The sequence below is a fragment of the Molothrus aeneus genome, chromosome 3 (assembly GCF_037042795.1).
Source record: "Molothrus aeneus isolate 106 chromosome 3, BPBGC_Maene_1.0, whole genome shotgun sequence".
NCBI classification, from domain to species: domain Eukaryota; kingdom Metazoa; phylum Chordata; class Aves; order Passeriformes; family Icteridae; genus Molothrus; species Molothrus aeneus.
In genome coordinates this window covers 42,513,468-42,540,070 of record NC_089648.1, presented here as the reverse complement: position 1 = coordinate 42,540,070, position 26,603 = coordinate 42,513,468, and the positions used below count along the sequence as shown (strand labels likewise).

At 43.3% G+C, this 26,603-nt stretch overlaps 1 protein-coding gene across 2 annotated transcripts in view; it reads right to left on the bottom strand.

Annotated features, from left to right (window-relative positions):
• Window positions 1-26,603, bottom strand: part of SLC35F3 (solute carrier family 35 member F3) — a 163,206-nt gene that overhangs the window by 36,773 nt on the left and 99,830 nt on the right. The window contains exons 1-2 of one of the 2 annotated variants that reach the window (XM_066546772.1): window positions 24,413-24,641; window positions 8,923-9,247 (exon numbers count right to left, since the gene is read on the bottom strand). In XM_066546772.1, the coding sequence (XP_066402869.1) occupies window positions 8,923-9,247; window positions 24,413-24,488 (401 nt within the window). In that variant the 5' untranslated portion in view covers window positions 24,489-24,641. Of the gene's footprint in view, window positions 1-8,922; window positions 9,248-24,412; window positions 24,642-26,603 lie in introns of those variants that run through there. The other variant, XM_066546771.1, reaches the window with a different exon arrangement.

Below are 26,603 nucleotides of genomic sequence, written 5' to 3'. Positions count from 1 at the left end.
CTAGCAAATGGACTTGGATTCATACCATCCAAGGTGCCTCATCTTAGCAATGTACTACATGAAGGTTACTAAAACTGTCACTGAATGGGCACTCAGGTGCTTGAAGGGACTTGAGATCCCTGAGGCTTAACAGCTGAGGATGCTGAAAGAGATGGGGGATGCCGTCCTCCACATAAGACTTCCAGAGGCCCACTCCCCCAGTGGGAATCTGAATGTTTCACTCAGGCAGTGGAAGTTTTTGAAGATATGAAGCGAACATTGCAGCAGTCTCTAACTGCTTGTGAAATGAAAAGCTTCAGTAAATGAGTAAACAGCTCCCAGCTCCAAAGAGAAGGGACACAATTTATAAATTAACAAACCAAAAGCAACCAACACTAGCTCTAGGTGAGGAAGAGCTCAGTCAGCTCATATCTCAGTCAGAGATTTGAAGAACAGGGAAGAGATGAGGCTGCCACAGGAGACTTCGTGAAGGCTTGCTTAGCCAAGAGACCCAAATGATATGGCAGTGACCATGAAGCCATAAAATAAATGAGGCTCTTTTCTTTAAACTCGCTGAGTTGTAGCCCTGACCCCAAGGACTGGCAAACAAACCAACAGGAGGGTTTTTTCCTTTTCTACAGCCAGGATGAAGAGAAGCAGTCTTCACTGTCATCCAAGGCAGGTGAACAAGGTAACAAAACCATATTTTGTTTGCCTTCCCCATTTCTGAACCAGATTCTCTGGAAAAAAGTTACTATTTGGAAAGCTATTTTAGCACTGGAAAACAAAAAATGGTTGTGTATGAGTGTGTGAACACCATATATGAACCTGTCTGCCCATCAGCTCATACCTTAACATTATTTCCCTCCAAAAGCCCTTATGATGTTCACAGACAACATTGTGTAGCTGTAGGGTTTTTCAGTTTATGATGCCCTGTTCATATATCTCTGTTGCTGTCAGCCTCCACCTTTGGCTATTTGTTCTTTTTTACCATTTATAGCTTTGTCTAGCAAGAAAGGGTGGCCAGCTTCTGGAGACCTGGACTGAACAGGATCCTCAGTCAGGTACGTGTGCATTTCTATGAGGCTGCCTTTTCATACAAACACAAACAATCCTGGGAAATCTGGACACAGTCCATAACCACTAGGCAGCTGGACAAATAGGTTTTTTCCACTTCTGTAGTACTGTCAGCCTCCAACACTTCTCACTGTACCATCCGTCTTTATTGAGAGCTGTTAATTATAGCTACAAAGTGTTGCCATGCATGCACTTTCCTTTTTTAAAGCAGCTTTAAAGGTAGATGCCTTCAAGGTATTTTGACACAGATCTGGGCTGGAAAAAATAAAAGCAGAATTCCTTATCATTCTTTCTTGGGTTTTGTAGTTATTTTTGTTGCTGCTGTAAACATTATGGAGAATCTATCTAGGACAGTCCCTATTTAATGAGTTTGTGCACTGGGGGTCAGGATACTTGATCTGGTGACTAAGGTAAACAACATTCTGCAAAAAGGCCACCTGTGAAACCTTCTCCCATGTATGATGATTGGAAAAACAGCAAATCCACGCTCACCTCAGCTTTCTGCTCCTTCCTCTATATGCAGTAAACACGGTATCACGCTCTTGTCCCAGTCCTTTTTTTTTTGCTTTGCCAGCCATAAAATACACCTACTTTTCTGTCTGTGTGTGCAGGTCATGCCTGGAGGCAGGAAAGGGAGGAGGTGACCTGAGGTCCCTTCAGCCTGTCTTGCTTTTGTGCCAAGGTCTCAGTGAGTGCAGAGGTCAGATCATCTTGGGTGGGACCAGCAGAGGCAGATTTGCTCTTGAAGTCTCCTGAGAAAAGCCCTAGGGGTGTGGGAGCTTAGCAGCTTGCTTAACTAACCAGAGACAGTGATAATGAAATGCAGTTTAACTACTGACCAGAGAGAGCATTTGGTGCTGCAAGACACAACATTTTTTTCCAAGCAAAAGCCATTACACAAATATATTTCTTCATAGCACATGCCCTGTCTGCAGGTAACAAGAACAATTATTTCTCCTTCTAGTCCTTGCCTCAAGCACTGTTACCTCATAGGAGGCAGATAATATAATTATTTTGAAGCATCTGTTCAAGCCACAGCAGAGGAGACAAAAGTAATGGAACAACAAGACAAAATTACAGGACATTAGTTAATTCAATCATCCTTGGAATGATTTGGCAAACCAGGCTCAAGATTAAAGAATGTGGGTCTGTCCTGATCAGGCAGTAGCCAATTTTTATTCTCACTTAGCACTTCACTGAAGTCCAAAAGCCCAGAAGAAGTGATTCTGAAGAGATGAAGGCTCTTCAGATTAAGGGAAAGCTTTTCACAGGACACAAATGTTTAGCTCTTTTCAGAACATCACGGTCTGAAAAACAAATGTGAACTTCAAGTAGAATCTGTGAGGTTAAATTAGAAAAGACTGGTGTCCTAAGGAAGGAGTCATGATCATTTTCTCACAAAAGCTAAAACATGAGTTCTCAGAGACAGTGTTAGCTACCTGAATAGAAGGAATTACCAAATTAGTCAAACAGAATTTTAAAAGAAATCTCTCAAAAGGTATTTCCAGGAGGTTTAGAAAGGAAGGTAAGCATATAAATGCCACCTTATGCTCCTGGGCTCACTATGCAGGCTTACCACAGCGAAGCTACCTCCAGAGAAGATAGGATTGGGCCATTATTTTTGTGGCTTTCTGCCAGCCACTCACATCAAGAGTCTGATGCATGGTACCAAGCTCCACACCATGCATTTGAGGGAGAGAAAAACTATCACCTTCACCATGGTCCAGGAGCAGATTTTAAGCTTTTCAATGGAAGACATTGAGAGGAGCAGTATCTCAATTCTAGTTAGGTACCTAAATCTGTGATGGTGGAGGGCTCCCACTAGCTGCCAGTTTGACCACAGCCTTTTCTCTTTCTCCTCACCCTTTCCTGCTGTTTACCTTACACACCTCACATTTGTGTTTCTGCTGTAGGTTTTGCTCTCCCTCTGAGTTCTGTAGGAAAAACCAGATATTCAGCTCCAAGCTGGCAGTGCTGGAATATGCAGTGTGACACTGAGAAGCCAGCTGTGTCACATTTCCTCCCTAATCCAACCCTTGGTACTGTCTTCAGAAGACACTGATGTGAATGGGAGGCTCCTCTAGAAAAACTCTGGAGCTGTTATTTTCTCAGGAACAGGCAGCCTGTAGAGCATATTTTTGAGAGCTGGCTGAGAAAATTTTTCAGGGGGCATAGAGACCAAGAGACCATGACATTAATTTCAATCACCTAAGAACACAAGTCTGCCCAAAGAAGCAGCTGAAACCATGACTCATGCAATCACCTGGCCATGGTACAGCACAGCTGTATTATGTCAAGGCAGCAGCAAGAAGCCACCTCCAGACCCCCTGTGGGGTGACAGCACACCAATCCCACCTCCCATGGGGACACACTTTCCTCTTCAAAAGGCAAGAAAAGCAGCTTCTGTAGGTTTCATCAGGAAGTGGTAGCTACTTGACTTGAGAAACAGAAGTTAACAACAGCATCACCCTGAGCTCTGTGGCTTGGGCTTCAGCTGAGCTAAGCCCAAATGGATGCTCCACGACCAAGCTAGATGCCAGATGGACAGCAGGTTGGACAATGGACACACATCCACCAGCATCACCACTACCACAAATGCCATGCTGCTCCAGCAGAAGGCTTCACTACTACTGCTGCTTGCTCTTTGTAGAATTTGGCCTTTTCTTCAGCCAGGACCTCTGGCAGAAAAGTGCATATTCACTGGAAACAGTCTGAGAAGTGATACAGTGGTCCATCAATAACACAACACCTCCAGCACCTCTCAGATATCTGTAGGAGAGATAAAGATGACTACAAGTATCATAAACCTCTTGTACAATATCCACATCTTCTTTTAATTAATTGTTTTGATACCAAGCACAAAGGTGACCGATGACTGTAGACATCAAGCTGAGCTCTTGCTGTAGACATCAAACTGATTTAATCTGAAGTTACTCCTAACTGGTCTCTGTCAAACTCGGGTAAGAATCAGATGCTTTATCTTTTAATTTCAATGGTTTATTTTGTTTCTTCATTGGTTTTTTATTATTATTTTTATTTTCCCCAAGAAGCTAATGTGAACTTGAAATGTGAAGTAATTTTATTTTCAGGAGCACAAAGTAAATAGGTATTATTTTAAGGATAATGTTCTGAATTAGACAAATAGCGTTTATAAACTGAAGTTTTTTGAAAGAAAACATGCTTCATTGGATGACATTTGCTAAAAACACTTGCATTTGTCATGTCTTGATGCCTCCACAGCTTATTTATGACTCTCTTAATGCTGTCTGCTCTGGTGGCGAAGCTCCCATCTAAGTAGTAATATAAATCAGCAGGATGCCAAAAGTTAACCACACTGCAACATTTTAATGTTGCTGGGTAAGAGAGACTCACGAACACAAACCACTGAAAAATCGATAGTAAAACAGCATCCAGTCATGCCAAATGGCTCTGACCTTCTTTCCCCTTTGAGCTTCCTCATGGCCAGGGGTTTGGTTAGCAGTGGGGTTCTGTGCCTGCTGCAGAAAAGGAGGGCAGTACCCATGGTGCAGAGAATTGCACTTCATATGACTCAGGATCACACTAATGGACTCAGCTCCTTGTACTGCTGGGGGTGATGGCTGGAGTCTCATCTTTTCCATCACAGCAGAAATACCTGTGAAACACACCTAGAAACTGGCCCACATTCTCCTGAACCTCAAGTGAAGCTATGGCACTGAAACTTTGTGGCCCTTGCAGAACCAAATCTCAATTCTGAGCCTGTGGGCATATAGACCAAAAGTGACTTTTGTGAACTCAATATGTTGGTATATAAGAGTAAGTGAGATCTACTACGCTCGTCTTCTACCGTTGTTGCACCAGCATTTTGATTCATTTTCAAAGACACAACAATACTTCGTGTTACCTGTAACCTTTTCTGTATTTTCAAAAAAAAAAATCTTCAAATTCTGAAGGATTAGTGGCAGATAATTTGGGGGCAATATAGAGACAAAACTCTGAATCAGTGAAAAAGAACATTCTAAACCATGTTCAAATATGGTTGCAGATCAGTGCAGGGGCTGCACTGTGATGATTCTTTCATTCAGCCAACACATCGGGTGCATTCAAGGTTTCAGAAGAGTTTTAGTTCTAGCTTCTGGTGTTTTCTTTAGTCCTAAATCTTTATGAAATAAAAAATCAAGATCTAAATTATAAATAAATAAATAATCCAGTAAATCATTCTTGCAAATTCCTTTCTTTCCCTCTCAAAAAAGTCATTAGATAGGACTATACCATACAAATAAAAAAGCTTTCTGAGGTATTTTTCTAAAATGTGAACAAGCCCCTCTATTATTCCTCCCAGCTGGAACACAGAGGGCAAATCTTTATAAAAGGCATGTTTTCTGCCTAGAGATATACAAAGCTAAGCAATATCTTGCAAAGATTTTAATTTAATCTTTCATGTAGCCAGGGAGTTTTAAGCCCTAGCGCTTTTAATTTATGTTACGTCATAAATTAATAATGTAGATATGATGGAGGATAGCTCATCAGATTAAATGTGTCATTTTATAAAGCAGTTTGGAAGCAAGAAGTATGAAGTACTCTTAAATGATGCATTAGGTGCACAAATCATTGCATGTGTTATTTCTGGACTGGACAATGGTTGAAATGAATAATCATTTAGTTACAGTAATTTTATTTTAAGCTACTGAGCACTTGCACAAGAAGTAGGAGAGTGATGCTGGCATGCTCTTCTGTGCCCTTCCAGAGCTCTCTGTATCACTTCCATGCACGCAGTTCTGCGCCATGACGTCCTTGGTGGCAGCCATGGGAGAAGTTCTCCCTGAGCAGTCTACACCTGGGCACAACCCTGGCAGCATTTGATGGAGCTGATTAGGGAGTGTAGAGCAGTTGGAAGTGAATGCATGAGTTCTGGTGAGTGACTCTCTCCCCACAGTGTGGACACACTGATAGTCTACTTCAGCTAAAACCACAAGTTCCTTATCATGCAATATGTTTCAATCATAAGTCCTTAGTACTTCACATTGTGGCTTAATACTCAAAATCTGATACAGAAACTGAATAAACCTGCTCTAACATTCAATTCTCACTACAAAATTTTGGTGGCAAATTCACTACTATTATACATGTTATAAAAAGGGAAAAAAAATCTGGTTTTCTGTCATAAACCAGCTAAAAACTGGTTTCTGTCCATGACAGGTATGTTCTTCTTGTGAGACTACAAAACATAAAAATTCATGTATTTACAGCATAGCATACATACTGGTATAATTCAACATGAATTAAAAAACTGTAATAAACCATATAATCCGTGCAGAAGGGACTATACATCTATTCACTGTTACTACATTTTACGATCCCCCTTTTGTGTATTTTTCCTGGTGGTTGCTGTTTCTACATGCCCTCTGACTGTGCAGGGAGGTACCCAAAGCACACATGCTGCCTCTGGTGCCCTCAGGGAGGGGCAGTGTGAAAGCAGTGCCTGTGCCGGGGGAGGGGAGGCTGAGCAGCCCAGTCCTGCTGAGGTGGATGGGCAGGTGTCCTGGGGGAGGTTTGCTGCCAAAAAAAATTAGGCACCTGTGGATTTTAGCAGCCTGTGTAGGCAAGATCTGAGAACCCCTTCCTTTTCTACTTCACTGCTAAGGTGACTTAGATATCATATTTCCACCTTTTCCCACTATTGCCTTTTAATTTATCTTGTTCCAAATTCTTGCCAGAGAGCTCAGATAAGATGTAAAATATAGATGAAAGTAAAGGATAAAAGAAGTAGAAAGTGATTATGCCAATTTCTTTACAGTTCTAGGTCAGAATTGTCTTCTTTTAACTACCCAGAAATCTGTGAAATATCTCCCTAATGCGTCCAAACATGCCTGGACTGCAAGCTTTCCTGAGGATGGTGATGCCTCCTATGGAGCTGCAAAGTCCCTGTGCATCTCTTTATATATCTGCACACATATATAATATGGAAAAAAAGGAATAATTAGGAGGGGAGTCTGGACTGTAATGCTCAGGTTTACTGACGTACACACATGTGACACCTCAGCTGTAATGGAGCAAGCAGGTGAACAGTAAATAATTTCACAGTAACTCTTGGGGCAGCAGCACCAAAAGGCCTCAGTGGAGATAGGGGACATGCTGAGGCAGACACTGTGAACACATGGCAAGGAGGAGTCCTCCCCCCTCCCTGAAGGACTGGCTCCTCCAAAACAATAGGGAGGACAAGGAAATCAGAGGGCTGCAGTGACTTGCTCCAAACCACAGAACAAATCTGCAGCAAAGCTGTGGGAGCCACAGCTGCATCTCGAAAGGAACACATCTTCTCTGACACCCAGAAAAAGCTCTCTAATTTAACCCTGTTCAGTCTGCTTGTCAGACACACAAACACACACACTTTATGAAGCCTGGGCAAGCCTACTGCTAATGATGTCCCCCTGCATCCTAAACAGCTGCAGGGCTGGCACCTGCTCTTCAACTCAGCCATCATTTAATTAATAAAAGACATGAAACTACCAACTGTATCAATTTACTGCAGCAATGAGTGCAGTGCTCTGGGTTTTTAACCCCAGGGATTTGGCAAACCACAACAGCTCACCCCAGAATTCAGTGGTATTTAAAACATTATCTGAGAGCAGCTGGGAAGAAAAATACTTAAAACCAATGAAATGAAAAGGTACTTGCTTTTAGGCTAGGATTTGTTGCTGGTTTTAGATTGAGCTGCAGCTTTCTGTAACCACCATATTCCTCTTATCTCTGTATTTGCTGTGAACAAATACAACCTGAAGACTGAAGCTCAGGAAACATGACACTTAGGAAAATGCCTTTAGAACTTCTGGATCCTGCTCTAGAACCTGCAGTGAATGGTCATATCCATTATCTGCAGCCCCCACATTATTTAAAAGATGAAGACACTGTAATGATGGCTAAGCAGTAAAATATCTTAACCCTAGTCATCGGAGGTAGAGCATTTCCTGAGTAACCTGGTTTCTTAGATTTTTCTTGTAGTAAGTTTCCACCTTGCTGCTGCGCAGCTGGGAGCTGAGAAATGTGTACTTCTTACTGTTTACTTTTCTGAGCTACTTCATTAAAAGTCTATGAGCCCCACTGTGTAACAGAAGGGGAAAAGGTTGTTCACATCCTTCCACATATCAGGGAAGCTCTCTGACATGGGACATCTTGATGGCTGAGTCATCCCATCTGTCCCAGCCACCTCTCAGGCCAAAATGAGCAGAGCAGAGCAGAGCAGAGCTGAGGGAGTGCTCAGGGAGAGGCAGTCCTTCAAGCAGCCCGAGCATCCTCAGCCTCTCCTGGAGGCACTCAGGGCACTCAGGGCTCAGGCTCTGCGGGTTTGGCTCGCTATGAAGACAAGGTGTGCTGAAGACAAAGTGCTGCCTTTGGTTATGACTGCGCTTCCTCCCGGAAATAAACAGAACAGCTCAAGTTTAACTGGGATCAGAGCTTGGCCTTTGATGTCAAGGGCGTAGTGCCAGGAAAATACTGCAGGACTTTTTACTCAGCTATTCAAGGCTCTGCTCTAGTCCTCAGCTTGGAAAAGAAAAGCTTACTTAGCTTACTCAGAGACTGACACAGAAGTCAGCCATGGGGAGGGGAGAGAGATATTAAGAAAAAGAAATTATGTTTGCAGAAATGTCTTGATAAGTAATTGCAGAAAATGCAGACTTTCATTACATGACTTGCATATGTTGGAAATTATATTAGGAATAATAACAGCGCCTAACACTGGACACACAATGAACTCAGACCATCCTTTAACAAACCTTGAGAGGAAAGCAAACACAAGTTTGATGTAACTGACTGATTTGAACAAAATGTCTGTGAAATGCAGAGCAGCATGCAAGAGCCACGGGATTAAAACAAAAGCTCCCATACCTGTATCTTTGCTTTGGAGACTGCTTTTCAGCTGACTTAAAAACATGTCCAAGATAATACAAAGGAAAGAATAAAAAGTTCCAGTTTGTTGCAAACCACGTTAGAGTGAAGGGTGCATCGAATTTCTTAAAGGTCAGTTTTGCTAGCTGGGTTGAGCCCGACCAAGAGGAGCAGACACCCAGGACCACGGCCACACCCCAGAAAATCTTCTTGAGTTGCGTCACGGAACATTTCCAGCAGCAGCGGCTCACCCTTCCACTGCCTTCCGCCCCAGCTTGCATCTGTGCTTCGGCTGGGGCTGGAGACTCCCGGGAGCGCTCATCCCCTGAGGAGAAGAAAACACATGCCTTACTAAGGAAATCCATCCTGCATTTTAGTTTTCAAATCTCAGGCCACTCTGAAGCCAGGTGCAAAGGAATCCACCGGATCTTGCCACAAAATGCCCTTTGTTTTTAGATCATTGCAAAGCCTCTGGTTGAACTGAGGCATAATTAGAAGGCAAATAACAATTATCGCCTCTAGATTTAGAAGCCTTGGGTAAAATGGAAGTGAAAATTACATGTTGCTTTGATGTACATAGAAAGGCTTAACACACCACTTAAACTCGTGCTGTTAGGATGTGTAAATGAATGAAAAATGTGGTATTGAGTTTGATAAATCAGCAAAGGGAATTATAACAACACTTGAAATTGTTATTGTCTCGGAAAATGCAGAAATGGCCAGTTTATGGAATACGGTGTTTCTTAGAAGAGAAGGAGGGCAACATATTTAATCTTGAAGTTAAGCAAAATCATTGCTACATAAATAGCATGATTAATACTGAATTGGATCACCAGGCACTTCAGTGATCCCTGGAAAAACAGGTCTCCTGTGGCTGTAGCCAAACAGCAAAAACTAGATCAAACCACATGCTGTCCTGAAGTCCATCTCTGACCAGGCAAGCCTAACTTTTTTTGAGTTGTGCACAAAGACTGGACTGGAGCTTTGCCCCATTATAACTAAGCCTTGAAAGCCGCTGGAAATTTTTCACCTAAAAACTTTACCCCTTCAACCCTCAAACATGAACTGTTATAGCCCTGCCATCCAACAGCTGTCAGTCGATAATGTATCCAGCTTGTGAGGGAATAAGGAAGGGTTAGCTGGTTGAGTTCCAGAGAGATCAAAACATGCTGGCAGACCTCAGCAGCAGGCCATTGCCTTCAGGGCTTTCTACCTGCCTTTCTTGAATTTACCCCATTCAATATCTGCTGGAGTTGTCAGTCACCCACACACAACACTCAGCAGTGGTTTCTCTAAGAGGCTGACTGCAGTTTAGTTGATCCATTTACCTAAAGCAGGAAGTAACAGTAGTTCATATTGAAATTCTGGAATTTACAACTTCAAAACTGTCCAGAATTTACTGTGAGCATTGAAAGGTGAAAACGTAAGTAAAGCCAGGAAAATGAAAGACTGTATCATTTCCAAACATTTATAAATATTCTAGGCAGACTAAGAGAGGTCCACATTAAAAAAAATAATTAAAAATTCTTCCTTATCCTGGTGTGAATTCATATGTGGAATGGAAAATCTCTTATTTCAAGCTAACCTAAATTTGTATTTATATGACCTAATACATTATGAAAGAAAATGTTTCTTTCTATGGAAACAACTATTTAGTTATTTCCCTACAGATAAGAAATGCATGATCAGAGCTAAAAGTATCATTAGGTTGCCTGGTAAAGCTGTGTTTTATAATAAGAAGGATTGTGGCCTCTGTTTGATGGCCTGATATCTAACAAGAATGTACAGCAGCAAAGATATAAACTTCTAGGCTTTTTGTGTGGCTTCCAGAGATCTGATCTCTCCAGTTATTTCACTTTTCAATAGAAGATTGTGTGGGCAACCTCCCACATAACAAGAAATGCACCAGCAAGCCAGTGAATTGCCCAAAGTTAATATGACCTTGTATTAAACACATAATGGAAAGGTTACAAGCCACCTGCCGAAAGTTTGAATTGAAAAACAGACTGCCTGTGAATGCTCAGCTCATTCAAAATAATTCTAAAACATTTTCTTAGTAATATATTGTTTGTAACTAATGCTTCTTGCCTCACTTGCTGCACAGACTAGTGTCAGGGTTCAGTTTATATCAAAAAAGGGTACACTCATTTCTTTTAACTTCACCATGTAATGGGCATTTGCCAGCGCCCTCTTTGCTGTCCACCACACAGGTCCTAGAATGATTACCAATTTTTTCCTTTCCACTCAAGATTTTCTTCTGGGCATTGTCACTGCAACACCAAACACTTCAGACACCCTAACAAACTCCAGCATCCTTCTTCCCTTTGATCACTGGGTTTCTGCACACAGAAAAAACAAATTCAGGAAGCCAGCATGCCAAATGAGAGCTTAAGAGGAGTTTGTGCCTTTGTGTCAACTCAGCTTCACTCAGAGTTTATGTTTTTTTACAGAGACGTAGGCAAAAATGGTCCTCCTTCTTGAGACAGCCAGTAGGGCATCTGCAGTTCACATCTTTCTGCAGTTACTCCCTGGGGAAACCAGGATTTAAACCACTCCTGCGGAAGATATTTAACATTAGGGAATGTGCCTAAAGCCACTAGGATATATGAGATTTTAAGATGAGTAGGTGCTCTGAATCACAACACTGGAGCTGTGTTTTTTTTTCTAAAATCAGAATCAAACACAAGTGTCTGATGCACCAGCCACTCAACATCTGGTAACACAGTGCTGACAGACAGCCCAGTACAGACACTGGGGTGAAGATCTTTCCCCCATGAAGGGCTGAAGCCACCTGCCCAGGTCCCCACTGTGCTGTGCACGTACACAAGAGTCAGCAGTTCATCTGGACAGCTTGCAGGAATATCACTGCCTTCCACTCTGTTCCACAGCAATTGCTCCCTAAAGCTGAAGTTACTGATGTTTTCTCTGCTACACAGGCAAAATTACTTGTCCAAGTATCTTTAATTTTGTGTTAAACATACCAACAGAAACATTTGCTTTCAGCAATAGACAATACTGCATGTATAACTTCTAAAATGAACTTGTACTTGAAAGGTTAACTTTCTAAGGATGTTCATTCTTTTGATGCATTTACAGACTGGAGGTACTAAAAACTTATCCCAGGCACGATGGATTTCATGATGATAGGGGTAAAAATCACTGTCTGATGATTAACAGCTACAAGATGAGATTTGTAATATCTGTCAGTATCTGTAGTATCTGTAAGTGAAACTTTATTGTCTCCTCATGATTGCTTGTGCTGCTGGAGAGTTAGATGCCAAATGGGCACAGACTTTTCCAATGGATGCACCACTGACCTGAAGGATATCTGTGACATAATCTGGCCCCCAAAACCAGATTTTCTTTGGAGAGGGTGGACCCTACAGATGATATACAATCATGTGGTCTCATCCTCTCATTTACTGTGGAGGGCTCTTGCCTGCCAGCTGGCAAACACAAAATCCAGAGCTGTAGTTTGCCTTGTCTAGTCCCTGTGTCTCTCCTGGGGACATTTTCCTCACCCAAACCACAGGAGCACAGATGGGGTGACACTAAATCCACACGTGGCTGAAAAGCTTCTCTCTCTAACACTGCACAAGAGTCAGCTGGCAGCAGAGTGCACATGAATTTAAAGATGGTAAAATGTTGTTTTAGAATCAATGAGGCAGGACATTGAAGAATTTTAGTTCTGCAGACTTTTAATGGGTTTTTTCCATTGCCTCCTGCAGCAAACTGCTCTGTATGCTACTGTATCCCCCAAAAGAACAAATTAAGATACTGAGGTAGAGGAAAAATGCCTATCTTCCCTTCATTCATTTTGGTTTTTCATTGTCCCTCTTGCTTATGCATTTTCCTTTCTCATAAATCTCAAATGGAACCATTCCTCCTCCCTCCCCTTCAGTCCAACCTCTGTCCCATGGCATTCAGAAACAAAGGAAGGAAATAATATCCAAAGCTTCTGCCAATGCCATCAGCCTCAGAAAACAGATAAACAGATGTCCTTCTGTTTCTTCTATTATGGCTAAGACCCCCTTCAGGTGGCTTTGGATACCTCTAGCAAGGGCCATCTACACCCAAGCTATTTACTCCACAGACCCAGCCAAAGGCCATGAAGCAAAGGAGGCATGGAAAAGCACTGCATTTAAACCATTAAAAGTAACACCTTTAAATAGGCTGTCCAGGCCTCTTCTAAAGTCTGTACAAGAGTCTTAAGACTCCTGTGCACAGGTAGACAGCTACGGTCTTACTGTAGGACCACACTGTGCCTAAATGTGTGTATTAAAAATACAATACTGATAAAAACTAAGGGTGGCATTCATCTTCTTAGTTTGAGACATCTGCCATGCCGACCTGTGTATCTGAGACAGTGATTTACACTTTCTGCATAGTTAGTAGACAGAAAAAAGACATTTCCATAGCACGATTTATCTCCTCCTAAAGTGGATGATTAAAACGAGCCAGATGAATCACTCCCTCTGAGTGCTTATTTCTCTCCACCAGCTCCAAACAGTCTGGGGAGACAAGCTGGAAGTAGGTGTCTCTGGTGTGGGTGTCTGAAGCTGGGTGAGATGAGTCCCACCTCTCCACCACTGCTGTCAGGAACAGAGGGTAAAGCCACCACAGACAGCGCTGGTGGACTCAGAGCTGTGCAGTGCACAGGAACATACTTAGCTGTCATCAATGACCTGCTTTAGCAGCTGTCAGCTAGTCAGCAAATCAGGCAGGAAGCATTACACAAGTACTGGGTGCCCTTTCCAACCCTTCAGAGTGAGAAAGTGACCCTTACAGACTAAGGTCCTGCCTACTAGGGACCAAAACATGGACCTAATGATAATGCTCAACTCTTCCAGGTTTCCCAGGCCAGGAATGTAAAGTAAGCATATTCTTAAACAGTTCTTTAAATCAGGCTTCTGGAAAAAAGTTCTGATAAAAAAAAACAACCCTCACAGGTCTTGCTGGCAATTATAAATAAGACATTCTGAAGGTATTTCCATTTTGCCAGCCTGTCAAATGTTTTATAACTGCTTGAGCATTGCGCAGAACAAGTTTGTAAAGCTTGCAAAAATATACGCTTATCATAAAGAGGGGAGAAGGAGCTGAGGGAAGTCCTGTGAGACAGTGCCTGATCCTCAGCATGGTTAGAGCTCTAGAAATCTGTGACATGCAGAGGGATCAGGGCCAGATACTCCCAAAGCATATTCTCACAGCCTTGAATGCTGTGCAACTTCTTCACCCAGTATTTACTACATGGAGGGATCAGTGGGAGACAATTAGTGCCAACATCACAAGAGAACACACATGATGGCTCCTGATGGTGGTCTCCTGGATACCCAATATTATTTGCCTCAATAGCAGACTCACAAACTCCTCAACTTTTGTTTTTATCCCCTTCCTGTCTACCACAGTTTTTGCCCTGTTCCTACCACACTAACCATGTATTATTTAGGTGTTCAAGATTTTTGAACCAAGTTGTTAAAAACCAGCTGAGGCATCATCCTGTGAAGAGAAGATGAAATACCAAATTCATTAAGTGATTTACATCTCTAATTACCACTGTAGCTGTCTAAACCTGAAATGTTGATATTCGTTCAGATCTGTTTCCCAGGCATTTTCTTCGCAGTCAGTCAGGTGAAAGAGTGAGGTCTCAGGGACTGGCAGACCACCCAGTACCTAGTGCACCTTTTCTTGTGCCATTGTCAGTGATGGCCTCTCTTTCACAGGTCATCCTGGTGTCTGGTTTTGAGAAACTGTTAATATTTTATTTCTGAAGCCAGTCATCTCCATGTATCAACCTTGCTGCACAGTTGTAATGAGGGCACGCACAGACCAACTTCTGCATCAAGGGACATTCCCTCATTTTCCAAATTAGCTCTAGCTTTGCCAAAGCTGCTTGTAGCAGCTGTAACCTCCTCACAATCCCACTAGAGCTCATCAGATGCCAAAGAATCCGTTCATGGGCATGCCAAAGGACCATGACTCCTAACACCCATGTGCCCCTCTTAAACCCAGACTCTGTCAGGATTCAAAGACACATTTGAGAGGTCCCATCTCTCATCTTAGGAGTCATCTCCAGGAAATATCTCCATTCTGTATTTGAAGTAGTCACTGGAACAAGGCTAGGGCCTCACTTTTTCTCCTCGGAGCAAATAACCTCCTGAATTTATGCTTTCCTAATAAGTAAGGATGTTTTCTATTCTGAGCCAACCAGTTTTTTGCTGCTAGCTGGGTTCCCCCAGCCCTGGAGGGCCTGTGGACACTCTGGCAGATGAATTTCCTGCTCCTAGCAGAGGGGTGGAACGCTGCTCTATTCACTGAGCTACTGAAGAGGGGCACACACTCCACCTCCAGTTTTTGAAGGAAAGGTTTCAGCCACTTACCTGCCAACTCAGCTTTGAAACAGAGTGGTAAGTGCTTAAGAGAGTGAGCAATAGTTAGGATGGACATCTTAGACAGCATAAAGGACAGCATTATGTGCTGGGCAGACTGGATGATTCATCCTGCAGCCTCACCAGTGCTCTCTGACAGTGGTCAACAGGCACATGGGTAAAGGAGAGACAGCTCCTTCAAAACCCTTTCCAGGTTTTGAAGAGGATCCTGAAAAAAATCCTACTCCAAAGAGTCTTACATAAAATACTCTGACAGGGAAAGTGCTGGAATTGATAAAAGGCTCAGTACAGGATAGGAAACCAGTGAGGAGTATACACAGCAGTGGGGGAGGCGGCCAAAACTCTGCAGAAGTTTGTGGTGGGAGCTGCACTCTTCACCACTAACCACGGCTACCTCACCACAGGAGTGAGCCAGGTGACAAAGGTGACAAAGTTTCCTAATGATGTGAAGCCAGGCAGGTCAGCAAGGGCAGCGGCCAGCTGCGGGGATGAGGGACAATGTGACTGGGTCACACATGGGCAGATGGAGAAGTGTGCTGATAAAGAGGTGCAGGTGGGAGTAAACAAACCCACATGCTGCACCTCGGTGATGGGCTCTGGTCACCAGGGATAGTGAGCCCTTCACTGGATGCTCCGTAGAAAAGGGCAACTCAGTGTTCAAGAGAAGTGAAAAAAACAAAATAACTGCCAAAAATTGCTAGCAACAAAGCAGAAAAAATGTTTTTCTACATCTGGGCAAGCTGCAGCTCTCAGCACACCCACACTGTGAGAGATGAATGGCTAGAAAATACATGTTCTTGTTCAATTCCACCAAGCTGGAGGCAGGACCCAATGCACTTTTGGTCAGGCCCATATGGCAGCTGCGTGGGAGTTTTGAGGAAGCTGCTCCTGGATTCCTACAGGAAAGCTGTGAGTCCCTGTGGGTGGCTGGTGTGTGGGACTGTAACACAGCACTAGAACGACTTTGGGTTTGCTCACAGTTCCCCAGTTTTCCAACCATGGTTGGGGCTGAAGGTCTAGAAGATCAGTACTCTGTTTTTTATTGAATACCAATTAATGCATCACAATGGAGAAATGACAAAACCCCATTAAACCTTATTAAATCAGTTTTTAAATTAGAATATTTGGTCAACAAAGCATTGCAGAAATGGATTTTCAGATGCTATTTGAGAAAAGCTTAAAGTGCTTTCTTTAAATACTTCACTCTTATAGTATGAGATAAAAATAATTTTACTTAATTTGATCATGAAATAGAATTACTAAATTTAGAATAAATTAATACAGAAAATAGTTTTAAAGTCCACAATAGAAGTATTTTAAAGAACAAACCTAGGATATTAACCTATTAGGTCAGAAGGTTTAAATTTGCTTGAGGCTGCAGAATAAGGGATATAGGTATATGAAAATAGGGAAAATTGCATGAACAAAAACTCAAACCAAGAAAAAAGCATTCTGAGTTCAGACCCTCTTCTGCTACTGAAATTCTTAGTATAAATTAACTAATTATTAAAGTGTTACAATAATCTGTGCAGGCTACTCGAACTTGTCCGATCCTCTTTCTTTAATTCCAGCAAGGTAGAAAACAGGACTTTTGGTTCATTGACAATCAAGCTGATTCTCATCTGTGGAAATCTGTCCCATATTACTGTTATCACCAGATCATCCATATAGCTTGATTTGTATCAAATAAGCCTAAATTTCTTGTAGCAGGTATTCTCATATCCTGAAGTATAATTCACAAATAGAGTGGGCATTATCACTGATGGTTAATATATATTAATTCCTGTTTTATCCTGTGCTAGATATTATATCTAAACCTACTAAGAGCTGGAATTAAATAATCTCCACATATTTTTGAAGACATGCCAAATTCTCCTCCCTAGCATACATATGCCCTTCTGCCTCTGTCAAATGTGCCAGCAAGGCTTTCTGCAATATATTCTAATTCCTGTTAGTGATATATAAAGAGGACCAAAAAGTTATCAACTTAATACTGCAGCAATTTGGACTTTAATCCATTTAATTCATCTTCAGAGGCAACTGCCTTGAAATTCCAGTAGAAGTGCTGCATTCAAATGGGCCTGATTATGATATTCTACATTGAATTTTATGAGGTGAGGAGTTCCCCTAAATACTGTTCTTCTTATTATTAATCAGAATTCATGACCAGAATCCAGAGTGAAAATGGAAGATACTGGGTGCTTTTTACAGTAGCAGCATTGTGGGACTGGAAAGTAACCATGTGCAAGGAGTAACCCTGATTATAAGTTACGTTTTCTTGATATTATTCTGCATTCCATTCTTGAATAAAAATTGGATTGAATCTTACAGTGAGTCACCTGGCGAGGTCACTGGGAGTTTCATCACTTACTTTGAGGGGTTATGGAAGCAGAACTGCTATTAGATCAAAAATCAGATATGAGCAAAACTGTATTCTGGGCAAATTTTGATCAGTCTGTTCCAATTTCAGACTGAACAAAGGGTTGAGAGATGGTAAAAAACCAGTCTGGATTCTCTGTAGGAAGCTACTGCAATAATTATCCAGGCATTTAAGTGCTACATATCTTTCTTGAGTAATAGTTTTATCTCCAAGGGAATTCAATTACTTACATACTAATATAAAGAGCACATTTATATCAGTGCATATATACAGGAGATAAATGAATTCATGCTAACTGTGGAGGCACTGCTGACTGCACTTTATCAAAAACAAGCCAATGTTCTTTCACTCTTGAGGAGCTTTCAAAAACTCGGAGCTGCCTGGCTTTCAAGTAAGCACAGTTTTAGACAGAAGACTTTCCTGTAGCCCATTGGTTTCCTCCACAGTAAATTCCAACTCCACCTGATTTCTCCCCTAGAAGCTAATGGTTTAACCTGCTACTGAACATCAAACACAATGCATTTGTTAGGTCCTAAGTTCAGATCAAGATAGTTGGAGCAGTCAGAGATAGTCTGTTCTCTGTCAACCAATAACTAGATACTAGTGGGGACTTGACATGGACTTGAGCGTGCTCATAGTGGTTGGAGTAATGCATATATATCCACAGAAGACCCCACATGATTTACTCAATGATCCCCTGGAAGGAAGAAGAGATGCCTCCTCACCTCTCAGCAGCACACTTATCAAAAGCTGAGTCTCCTTTAAAAAAAGACAGGTTTGGCTAGGCCCCTGTGGGCACTGAGGTACTCAGTGTAACTCCATGCAAAAATACATTGCACGCAAAAATTCTAGTTTCTATTTTCTCTCTGATACTTGCCTCATCCTCTTTGCAGTGAGAAAGGCTTTCGCAACCCACCATTCCTCACTTGTTTCAGTCAGCTACAGAAGACAGACTTATGCCTTTTTCAGTCACAAATTAAATATTACCCTTACTGAGAGTTGTGCTAGGGAATTTGAGGTGATTGTGGAAAAGGCATTTCGAGCTCTTACCTCCTCACTTCTGTACTTTTCATGACTGAATGACAAGACTTACAGGGTTCACACTTGTTTGAGTTTGAGGAGGCTTAGGGTCAGAAGTAGTGAAACTGAACTAAATGTATACCTAATACTTCCAGAAGAGCCAACATACAACTTTTGTATAATCCAAGGGTGCTTGATCTCATGTCAAAATTCATGCCCTGAGTAGAGCTCACAAAATTCCCAGGCTGGGTACCCCTGCATTATGTCCAGATAGAGGAGATCCATTTGTTTGGAACCAGGCAGCTAACAAGGGAGATCAGGTACCGATTTCTCCAATAGATGGTGGGCAACTCTGCCTAGAGGCAAGCCAGCTCTGCACTGCTGAAAACACCTTGTTTCCTGTTGCCTTTGATCTTATGCCGCAGTGGCTGTCAGCAAAGCTCAGTGAAGACTACAAAGTGAACCTACTCTTTCATTGGCCAAATTCCTGCTTCTGCAGGATGCTATCCAGGTCTGCAGTGACATCTCACAGTTTGTAATTAACAAAGCTTAACTAGGCTGTGGACTAAAGGTTGGCAGTGGTGCTCCAGCCAAGCGGAGAGAGCTGCTTACTACATAAGTGAATGTGCTGTACTGAGTATAATGTGCTAGGAAGGCAACAACATAAATAATCCTATACATGAGCCTTGTTGCTGGGAAATTGCTGGGGAATACATGTTGAGCTAACTTAGATTTTTATGTCGAACTAGGAGTCATTTTGGAACTCTGGCTCTTACACTGAGCTACAAATCCTACTGTTTATGATTGTCAGCCATCAGGAAAGAAGGACAAAATTCCTTTTACAAGATTTATAAAATTAAAATACAGGAAACAGTGAATAACGCATTCTGGTGACTTCATATTTATTTTTTACTGGTTCTTGTTCCAACTTCTCATGGGAGAAGCCTATAATTAAATAGGTGGATTAGTAATCTGCTTATTTTTTGAAAGCAAATGCCTAAATTGATTCAAGATGACTACAAAAGGCACCTTACTTCATTTAGGGATAAGTGGGTGAAATGTAATGGTCTGTGATCTATGGAAGGACTGAGACGATGATCCAATGGATGCTGTCATTCTTAAGTTCCATCATTGTAAGTGAAACTACAGTTTGTCCATTGTGTGTACATACTGTCTCATTTCAGCCACTAAAGTAAGGAAGCTTACATAAATCTTTAATAACTTCTCTTTCTGCTTTGTGATGCATTAAAACTCCTGCTCTGGCATTAGTTTAGTAATATCAAAATGGTCTTATTTTATTTTTGTATCATTTGAGGAGGGGACACAGTGCAGAAGTAATGAGTCGCCTCCAAACCTATAACTCATGAGTTTGCACAGGTGAGATAGTAGACAAAATACCCAGGGGGACATGATCAGCTAGAGGGACTCCCCAGTGAGTAAGCTAGCACAGCTAAGAGCAGCTCATTTTGAGGCTGCTTAAAGCCTAAGAAAGCATGGTGCCATTTGGGAAGGGAGCCAGGTGTTATGCAACAAGAAACTCCTCACGCCTTTGGAACAAGATCTTGGCTATCTGCTCAAATATGCTGTTGTACTAACTGAAAATACTGCAAGGAATACAAAAATTGAGCAAAAGCTGCCTTGGGCCAAAGCCAGAGTGTAATTACTGTCCATGTGTACTTAACACTCAGTACCCACGGAAGAAGGCACTGCTTTTCTGTCAGCTGAGTAAGTGACATTATCCTGCGGTAATGGCGTGCATGCTAGTAGGTCCAAGGGAGAAGCAGACACACAGCAAACCTAAAACTCCTATCCATGTGAATTTGTCACCATCACCTTCACCAGTTCTGGTCAGGAGAAGGAGAAAACTGCTACCATAGCTAAGGAGCAAGAACTGGGTGGGTTAAGGTGCCCTGACTGCTCACACTGAACATAAGTGAACACTTTCAAAGTTAAGTCCTCCATGCAGAACCCAACACAAATTCCTTGCCAAGGCTGCTTCAGTGGGGAAGCACACCCAAACTCACAGCCCTGGCTGAGCCACCAAACCCATGGCCCTGGCTGAGCCACACCAGCCTCTCTTGTTCACCAGCTGCTTCTGTTTTCTAGGATGCAGGAGCACTGCATAGTCTGTCATGTATGGCTTTCATGAGAAAAAGACCAATGGCCACCAAACCTTGCTTCTACAGTTGTGAAGTCCTGGGTGAGATGTTTACACAGCCTGCCTTGGTGCTCAGTCGTACAAGCATTGCCTCTCTACCAAAACCTTTGGATGCCACCAGCAGAATGCAGAATAGTTACAGTATAAACTACAGAATAGTTACAGCAGAATAGTTACACAGTATTTATTCAGAAATGTATTTATGCAGCATTTGAGCTTATTTCCCAAAAAGAAAGCTTTAGTCACTGATTTCAATAAACTAAGGCTTCTCTGTCCCCTGTTGCATCCATTCATAGCCCTCTCATGGCCACAAAGATATGTGTGGAAAGTTTGGGGGTCCATTCCTATCTGCTGCAGGTCTTTTCTTGCCTGTTCTGTCAAAAGATGTGCTGCTTGTTTTTAGGCAAGTTGCTTCATTCTGCAGTTTCTCAGCTGCTCCATCTGCAAAATGAGGATAATAAGAATCTCCTCTCTTAAAGAAGCTGACTGCTTTTCATGGAAGTTTTTGCTATGCTTGGGATCTTTGGTTTGTGCTTGCTAAAGAAGTGAAAAAGATTTATTATTAAAGCAATTATAGCGTTGATATGCTTGTGATGAATTCCCTGCAGGCATGCAAAGGTACTAAAGGCCAAATTTATTTCTCATTCATACTTATACAAGTTCCCTGCAACTCCAGCAATTCGGGCAGGGTTACTCCAGCTGAACATGTGGTTCATCTGGTTCCACGGCAACTCAGTTTGGAATATCACCAGTCACTCATTCCTGACAGAACAGTGCAGAGGAAATGTGCTACAGGGGAGGCTGCAATAGCATTTCCTTGGTACTGAAAGCCTGAGAATAAGCAGCTCCTAGTAGGGGCTAATTAAGTGGAGGATGTGTTTTCTCTGGTGTGATGATTGTTCTGCAGTTCTTTGTCAAAGCTGATGCTACCTGTCTCTGGAAGATCTTAAGATGTAGAGCAAGAATGGAGATATTTACCTTTCTGGGGAAGAGAAGTCAGTCCTCAAAGCACACTGTGCTTTCACGTACAAATAGGGTGAAACCAGTCAATTGGCTGGTCTGAGAGGAATGGCCACTGCAGTGTGGACAGAAATTGGTGAGAAAAACAACAACAGAAGGAAGAACAAGCACAAATCAGGCACCAAGCATACATTTCTCAAAATATGAAGGGTGTACAATGGTACCAGGCACAAAAAACACATGGTATGGTTACTGCCTGCCTGAGCAATGCATGTAGACACAGTTGTCTTTAAAAGTGCTGGTACAGCAGGCTCCGAGCATACTGATGATTCAATCTCCGAAATAATTCGAAATGGCAGTCACGCTTCTGAAGGCACAAAGTCCTTATCTTCCTTTTAAAGCAAAGAAGTTGCTGCACCGTCAGGAAAATACAAGGAATGCTAGAGGGCTTTACAGCAATGCGTATCAATGAAAGGCTCCTCTTGGCTAACCATCTCAGAATGAAACATATTCCTAGTGGTTCTGCCAAAGATCCTTGAAATGCTTTGATGGTGGTTGATAGGGGAGAAAATAATCCTAACTGTGAAGCAGATTAAAGTTTTTGTTGTCTTGCTCTTAGCGTTGTCTATGCCTTTGCAATGGACTTGGACTACCAGAGGAAGGCAAATCTTTGCCAGAGGTACGGCAGCCAGGCCAAAGGAAGTCAGCAGTCAGCAGTGTGCCAGCTGTCTCACTTTATTTTTGCCCATAACTACAAATTTTTTTTATATGGCTTTAACACCAGCTGGCAAAATTAGTCAATGTTAGCCTGAAAGGAAATGCTGTCAATTGGTTTGGAAAAGGAAGCTCTCAAACAGAGCCAGTCTGTTTTGTTAAAGAGAAGGAAAGAAACTCCAGGCACCATCAAGGCAATTTAGATTTTTGCCACTGATGGTAAAGGAAAAAGGAATCTGAAGTAAAGAAGGGAAAGTCCAACTAGGTCAACAAAGTCCCTGGTGGGCAGCAATAGGGTATCTGAGAGCTGGTATGCAGAGCAGACATGGAAATGCTTGAAAGGATTCAATTTTATGGCACAGTGAAAGATTGTCTCTCTTTCTGTTTCTATATAAGGTAGGTAATAAACTGTATTTGAACTGGTAAAAGAGGAATGAGATGACCCACATTTCAAAGCTGGAACCTGGTAGGTTATTATTATTTATGATTCATAAATCTTGTGCAGTGCACCAAAAGAAGGGAGGCGAGCTCCTAGCCCAGAGGAGCCTCCAATGCAAACCTCGAGAGAAACACTCTACTGTGCATGGGGTCAACTCCAAGGGCTTTTTAAAATTCTGATTATAGTGTAATGAAGATCAGGCCTGCTCTTTCCATCAGAAAACTGGGATCTCTTTTCCTATCTCTGCAGTAGGTGTTTTTTATGTTATGGGAATGCAACAGCTGAATATTCTGTGAACTGAAATAAGAACCTTCAGGTACCCCTTACTTTCCACTCTTGCTGCTTTTAGTTCCTTTCCTCCTCTTGTACATTTCTGCATTTTCTCACTTTCTGCTCCACAGAGCTTTTGCTACCATTTTTTCTTTTCCTTTATTAATTTCTCAGCTTTTCAGTATTAGTTTTTTCTTTTTCATGAGCTTTCTCTGGAGTCTCACATTCACATTTTATGTCTTGCCATTCAATCATTCCCTTTTTTTAGCTTTTCTTCCTCTTTGCCTCACTCTTCTTATCCCTTTTCTGCCTCTCCTCCTTCCATTCCCCCTGGCCAACCTTCTCCTTTTACCAACACCATTTTCTCAACCAACGACATACCCCAGTGGTATCCCCCAAACCAGCAGCTTTCCCTTTGCCCTTCCTTCAGGAACAGAGCTCTGTATCCATCCTTCAGACAGGCTCCTCTCCCTGACCTGCACCCTGCCTTTGCATCACCCCTCCATCTCCAGGACAAGGCTTATAGGTCTCTACCCAAGAAAACAGCTCCTCAGCCTCAGATTTCTCCAGGGAACCCTTCTGAGCACATCAGTGTCCTTTTCAAGGCCCCCGGCCATGATCCCTGAAAGTCTTCAAAGGTCCCAGTGGCCCCTAAAGGTCTGCCAGCCCCCACTGCTCCTTGGCTCTTATATCCCTCCTGGCCATAAGACTCCAACTCCACGGCTACCACGCAGCTGGATTAGCAAACAGAGGTGAGGACAGATGGCTGGAACACGGGGCTGCGTTCCTCACATCGGGAGAACAAATCTGCCGAGCATCTTCCTTCCCTCCTGCCAAGGGTCCTCCTGCATGGCAGATACTTGCCCACGGGTTTGGGGGCTGCTCCCGCGTCCCGAGGGGAGTCCGGAGAGATGCTCTGCCTCTGGAGTAAGGGCGAGGAAAGCCCCGGGGCTGAGCAGGGCAGTGGGCAGGGGTAAGCGCCGGCGATGCCGGGCGGCGGGGGAGCTGTGCGCCCCGTGGGTTCGCACCGCCCGCTCAGGAGTCGCGCAGTCCCCGCCGCCGGCATCGCCCCAGCCCCGCGCTCGGTCGCTCCGGAGCATCCCCGGTCGCGGTACCCGGTCTCCCCGGGATACCCTCGTCCCGCTCGCCGCGACGTCGTTTACCTTCCACTTTGGTGAGGGTGAGGACGGGGCTGTTGCAGGCGCTGAGCGGGGCCACCCTGGCCGAATGCTTCTTCATGGCGAGCCCGTCGCCGGCGGCAGCTCCCCGCCGCCCCGCGCCTACATCCTGGCGCCGCCGGAGCCCTCTTCGGCGGCGCTCCCCGCTTCGGCTCCCGGCCCGCCGCCCTCTGCCGCAGCACCGGGCGGCGGGGGCTGGGGCTCGCCCGCCCGCCCGCTGCCGCTCGGAGCTGCTGCAAACCCGACGTCACCGGCACGGCCCCCCCCGCCCGCCCCCAGGGCTCCCGGGGCCGCCCCCCGGGTCGGGGCGGGGGAGGCGCCGGACGCCGCGGCCAGAGGCGCTGCGGAGCCCCCGGACGGCGCCGGCCCCGCGGTCCGGCTCGGCGGAGGTCGCAGGGAGCCGGGACCGTAATGCGGCTGCGGACACCGCTCCCGCTCCCGCCGGTGCGCCAGGGATCCCGGAGCCAGCCGCGATCCCGGCCCCGGCCGCGGCTGCTGGCGCTGGGCTCCTGCACCGCACGGGAAGGGCTCCTGGCTCATCGCGCTCTGCCCAGCTCTCTTCGCGCTGTCTAGGGAAAAGGAGAATTTACACCCTCCCAAGCAATTCATTATTTACTCAGTATTATCCCTCCTTTGTTTTCCTTCAAGTCCAGACACTATTCTGGGTCAATTTTCATCCGTGCCTTTAGTAATTTCTGCCATCCTAGCCACAGCCTTTCTGTTCCTGCTGTATCCTTTTGGAGGGAGACCAAAACTGGACCCAGCAGCCAAGATGAAATACTCCATGGATTTACCAATAATACTCCAACACCTGCAGTCACATACTCTACAGCTTTCTTAACATAATCCAACAACTTCATTTTGGCACAAAAAGGCACAAAACTAAGTATGTCCATACCCACACACGTTAAACAAAATGTCATATGTCACATCTGGATGCTGCTGGTATGTAGCAACATTTTATGGTGTTTTTGTTTTTTTCAGCAGTAATTTTAAGATCCCCAATCATGACATATCAACAACATGTGATTAGAGCTACCCCTCTGTCAGAGCACAAAAATCTAACTGGCATTAATTAATGAGACAATGCAAGTGGATTCAGGAGAGAAATCATAATGAATATGAAAGATGTAAAACAGATTTATATCGCTGTAAGCAGAGCACCAGAATTCACAAGATGCTGAGCACAGTGACCTTAGCACCCTTTGCTCCTTGTGATTTTTTCTGTGGATATGAAAATACTCTGCAGATTTACCAGGTTCCAAACTGAGATGCGTCAGCAGACAGGGCGCAAATACTCAACATTTCTTAAGATCTGGTCAAATTAAAATGAGTGTACTTTGCAAACAAGACTGGGCAGCCATCAATACTCCACAAACATTCCAAAGTATTCTTTAATTATATAAATAGTAGCTATTGAAAATCAGTCCTGACAGACTTTTCAGGAAACTGTGGGAAAACACCACCTTACTTCTGCTGGCTAGAATGTTCTTCATATTTAAGAGGTGAGCTTTCTCAAGGGGTCAGAGCCACACTATTAGTTTGCATAGGTCTCATCAGTTGATCTGCAGTCTGATGAGGCTCCAGGGTGTTTTGCACTTCCTATGCCTCTTCTCTGCAACCTTTGGGATGAACCTTATACAAAAATCACTAGGCTACTTTTGAAGTGATTCTTCTAGAAAAAAAAAAAGCTCGTACTTACTGCTAAGACTACAAAATATCAGCTTGTCAAATGATGGTTACTGGTTTTCATGGTTATTTACAAGAATTTTTAGTAGAATTGTCTGACCAATTCAGCTTCCTGGGATGTTACAAATCATAAGCATTTGACAACCATGGGTCCATCTTGTTTCAATGCACTATTTAGTCTCAGAGTCCAATTGGTTTCTGCTTATTGAAAGAAGTTACATAAAGAGAGGCAGATTTCACCTCAGATGGTTCTGTCCATGAAATATTTTGCAATGTTGCAGTGCCTGTTATCTGAGGATTTCAAAGCACATTATAAAATATTAACTTATTTTACACTGCCTTTGGGAAGAAACTTCAGGCTCACTGGTGGTTAAAATACAGCCACATCATTTAAGAGACTCCCTTAGATTAAGGTGACAAGTAACACCAGAACCTGGAAAACTCTGTCTGGCTTCTGCTCTGAGCTGGTCTTCCAGGATCATCTCAG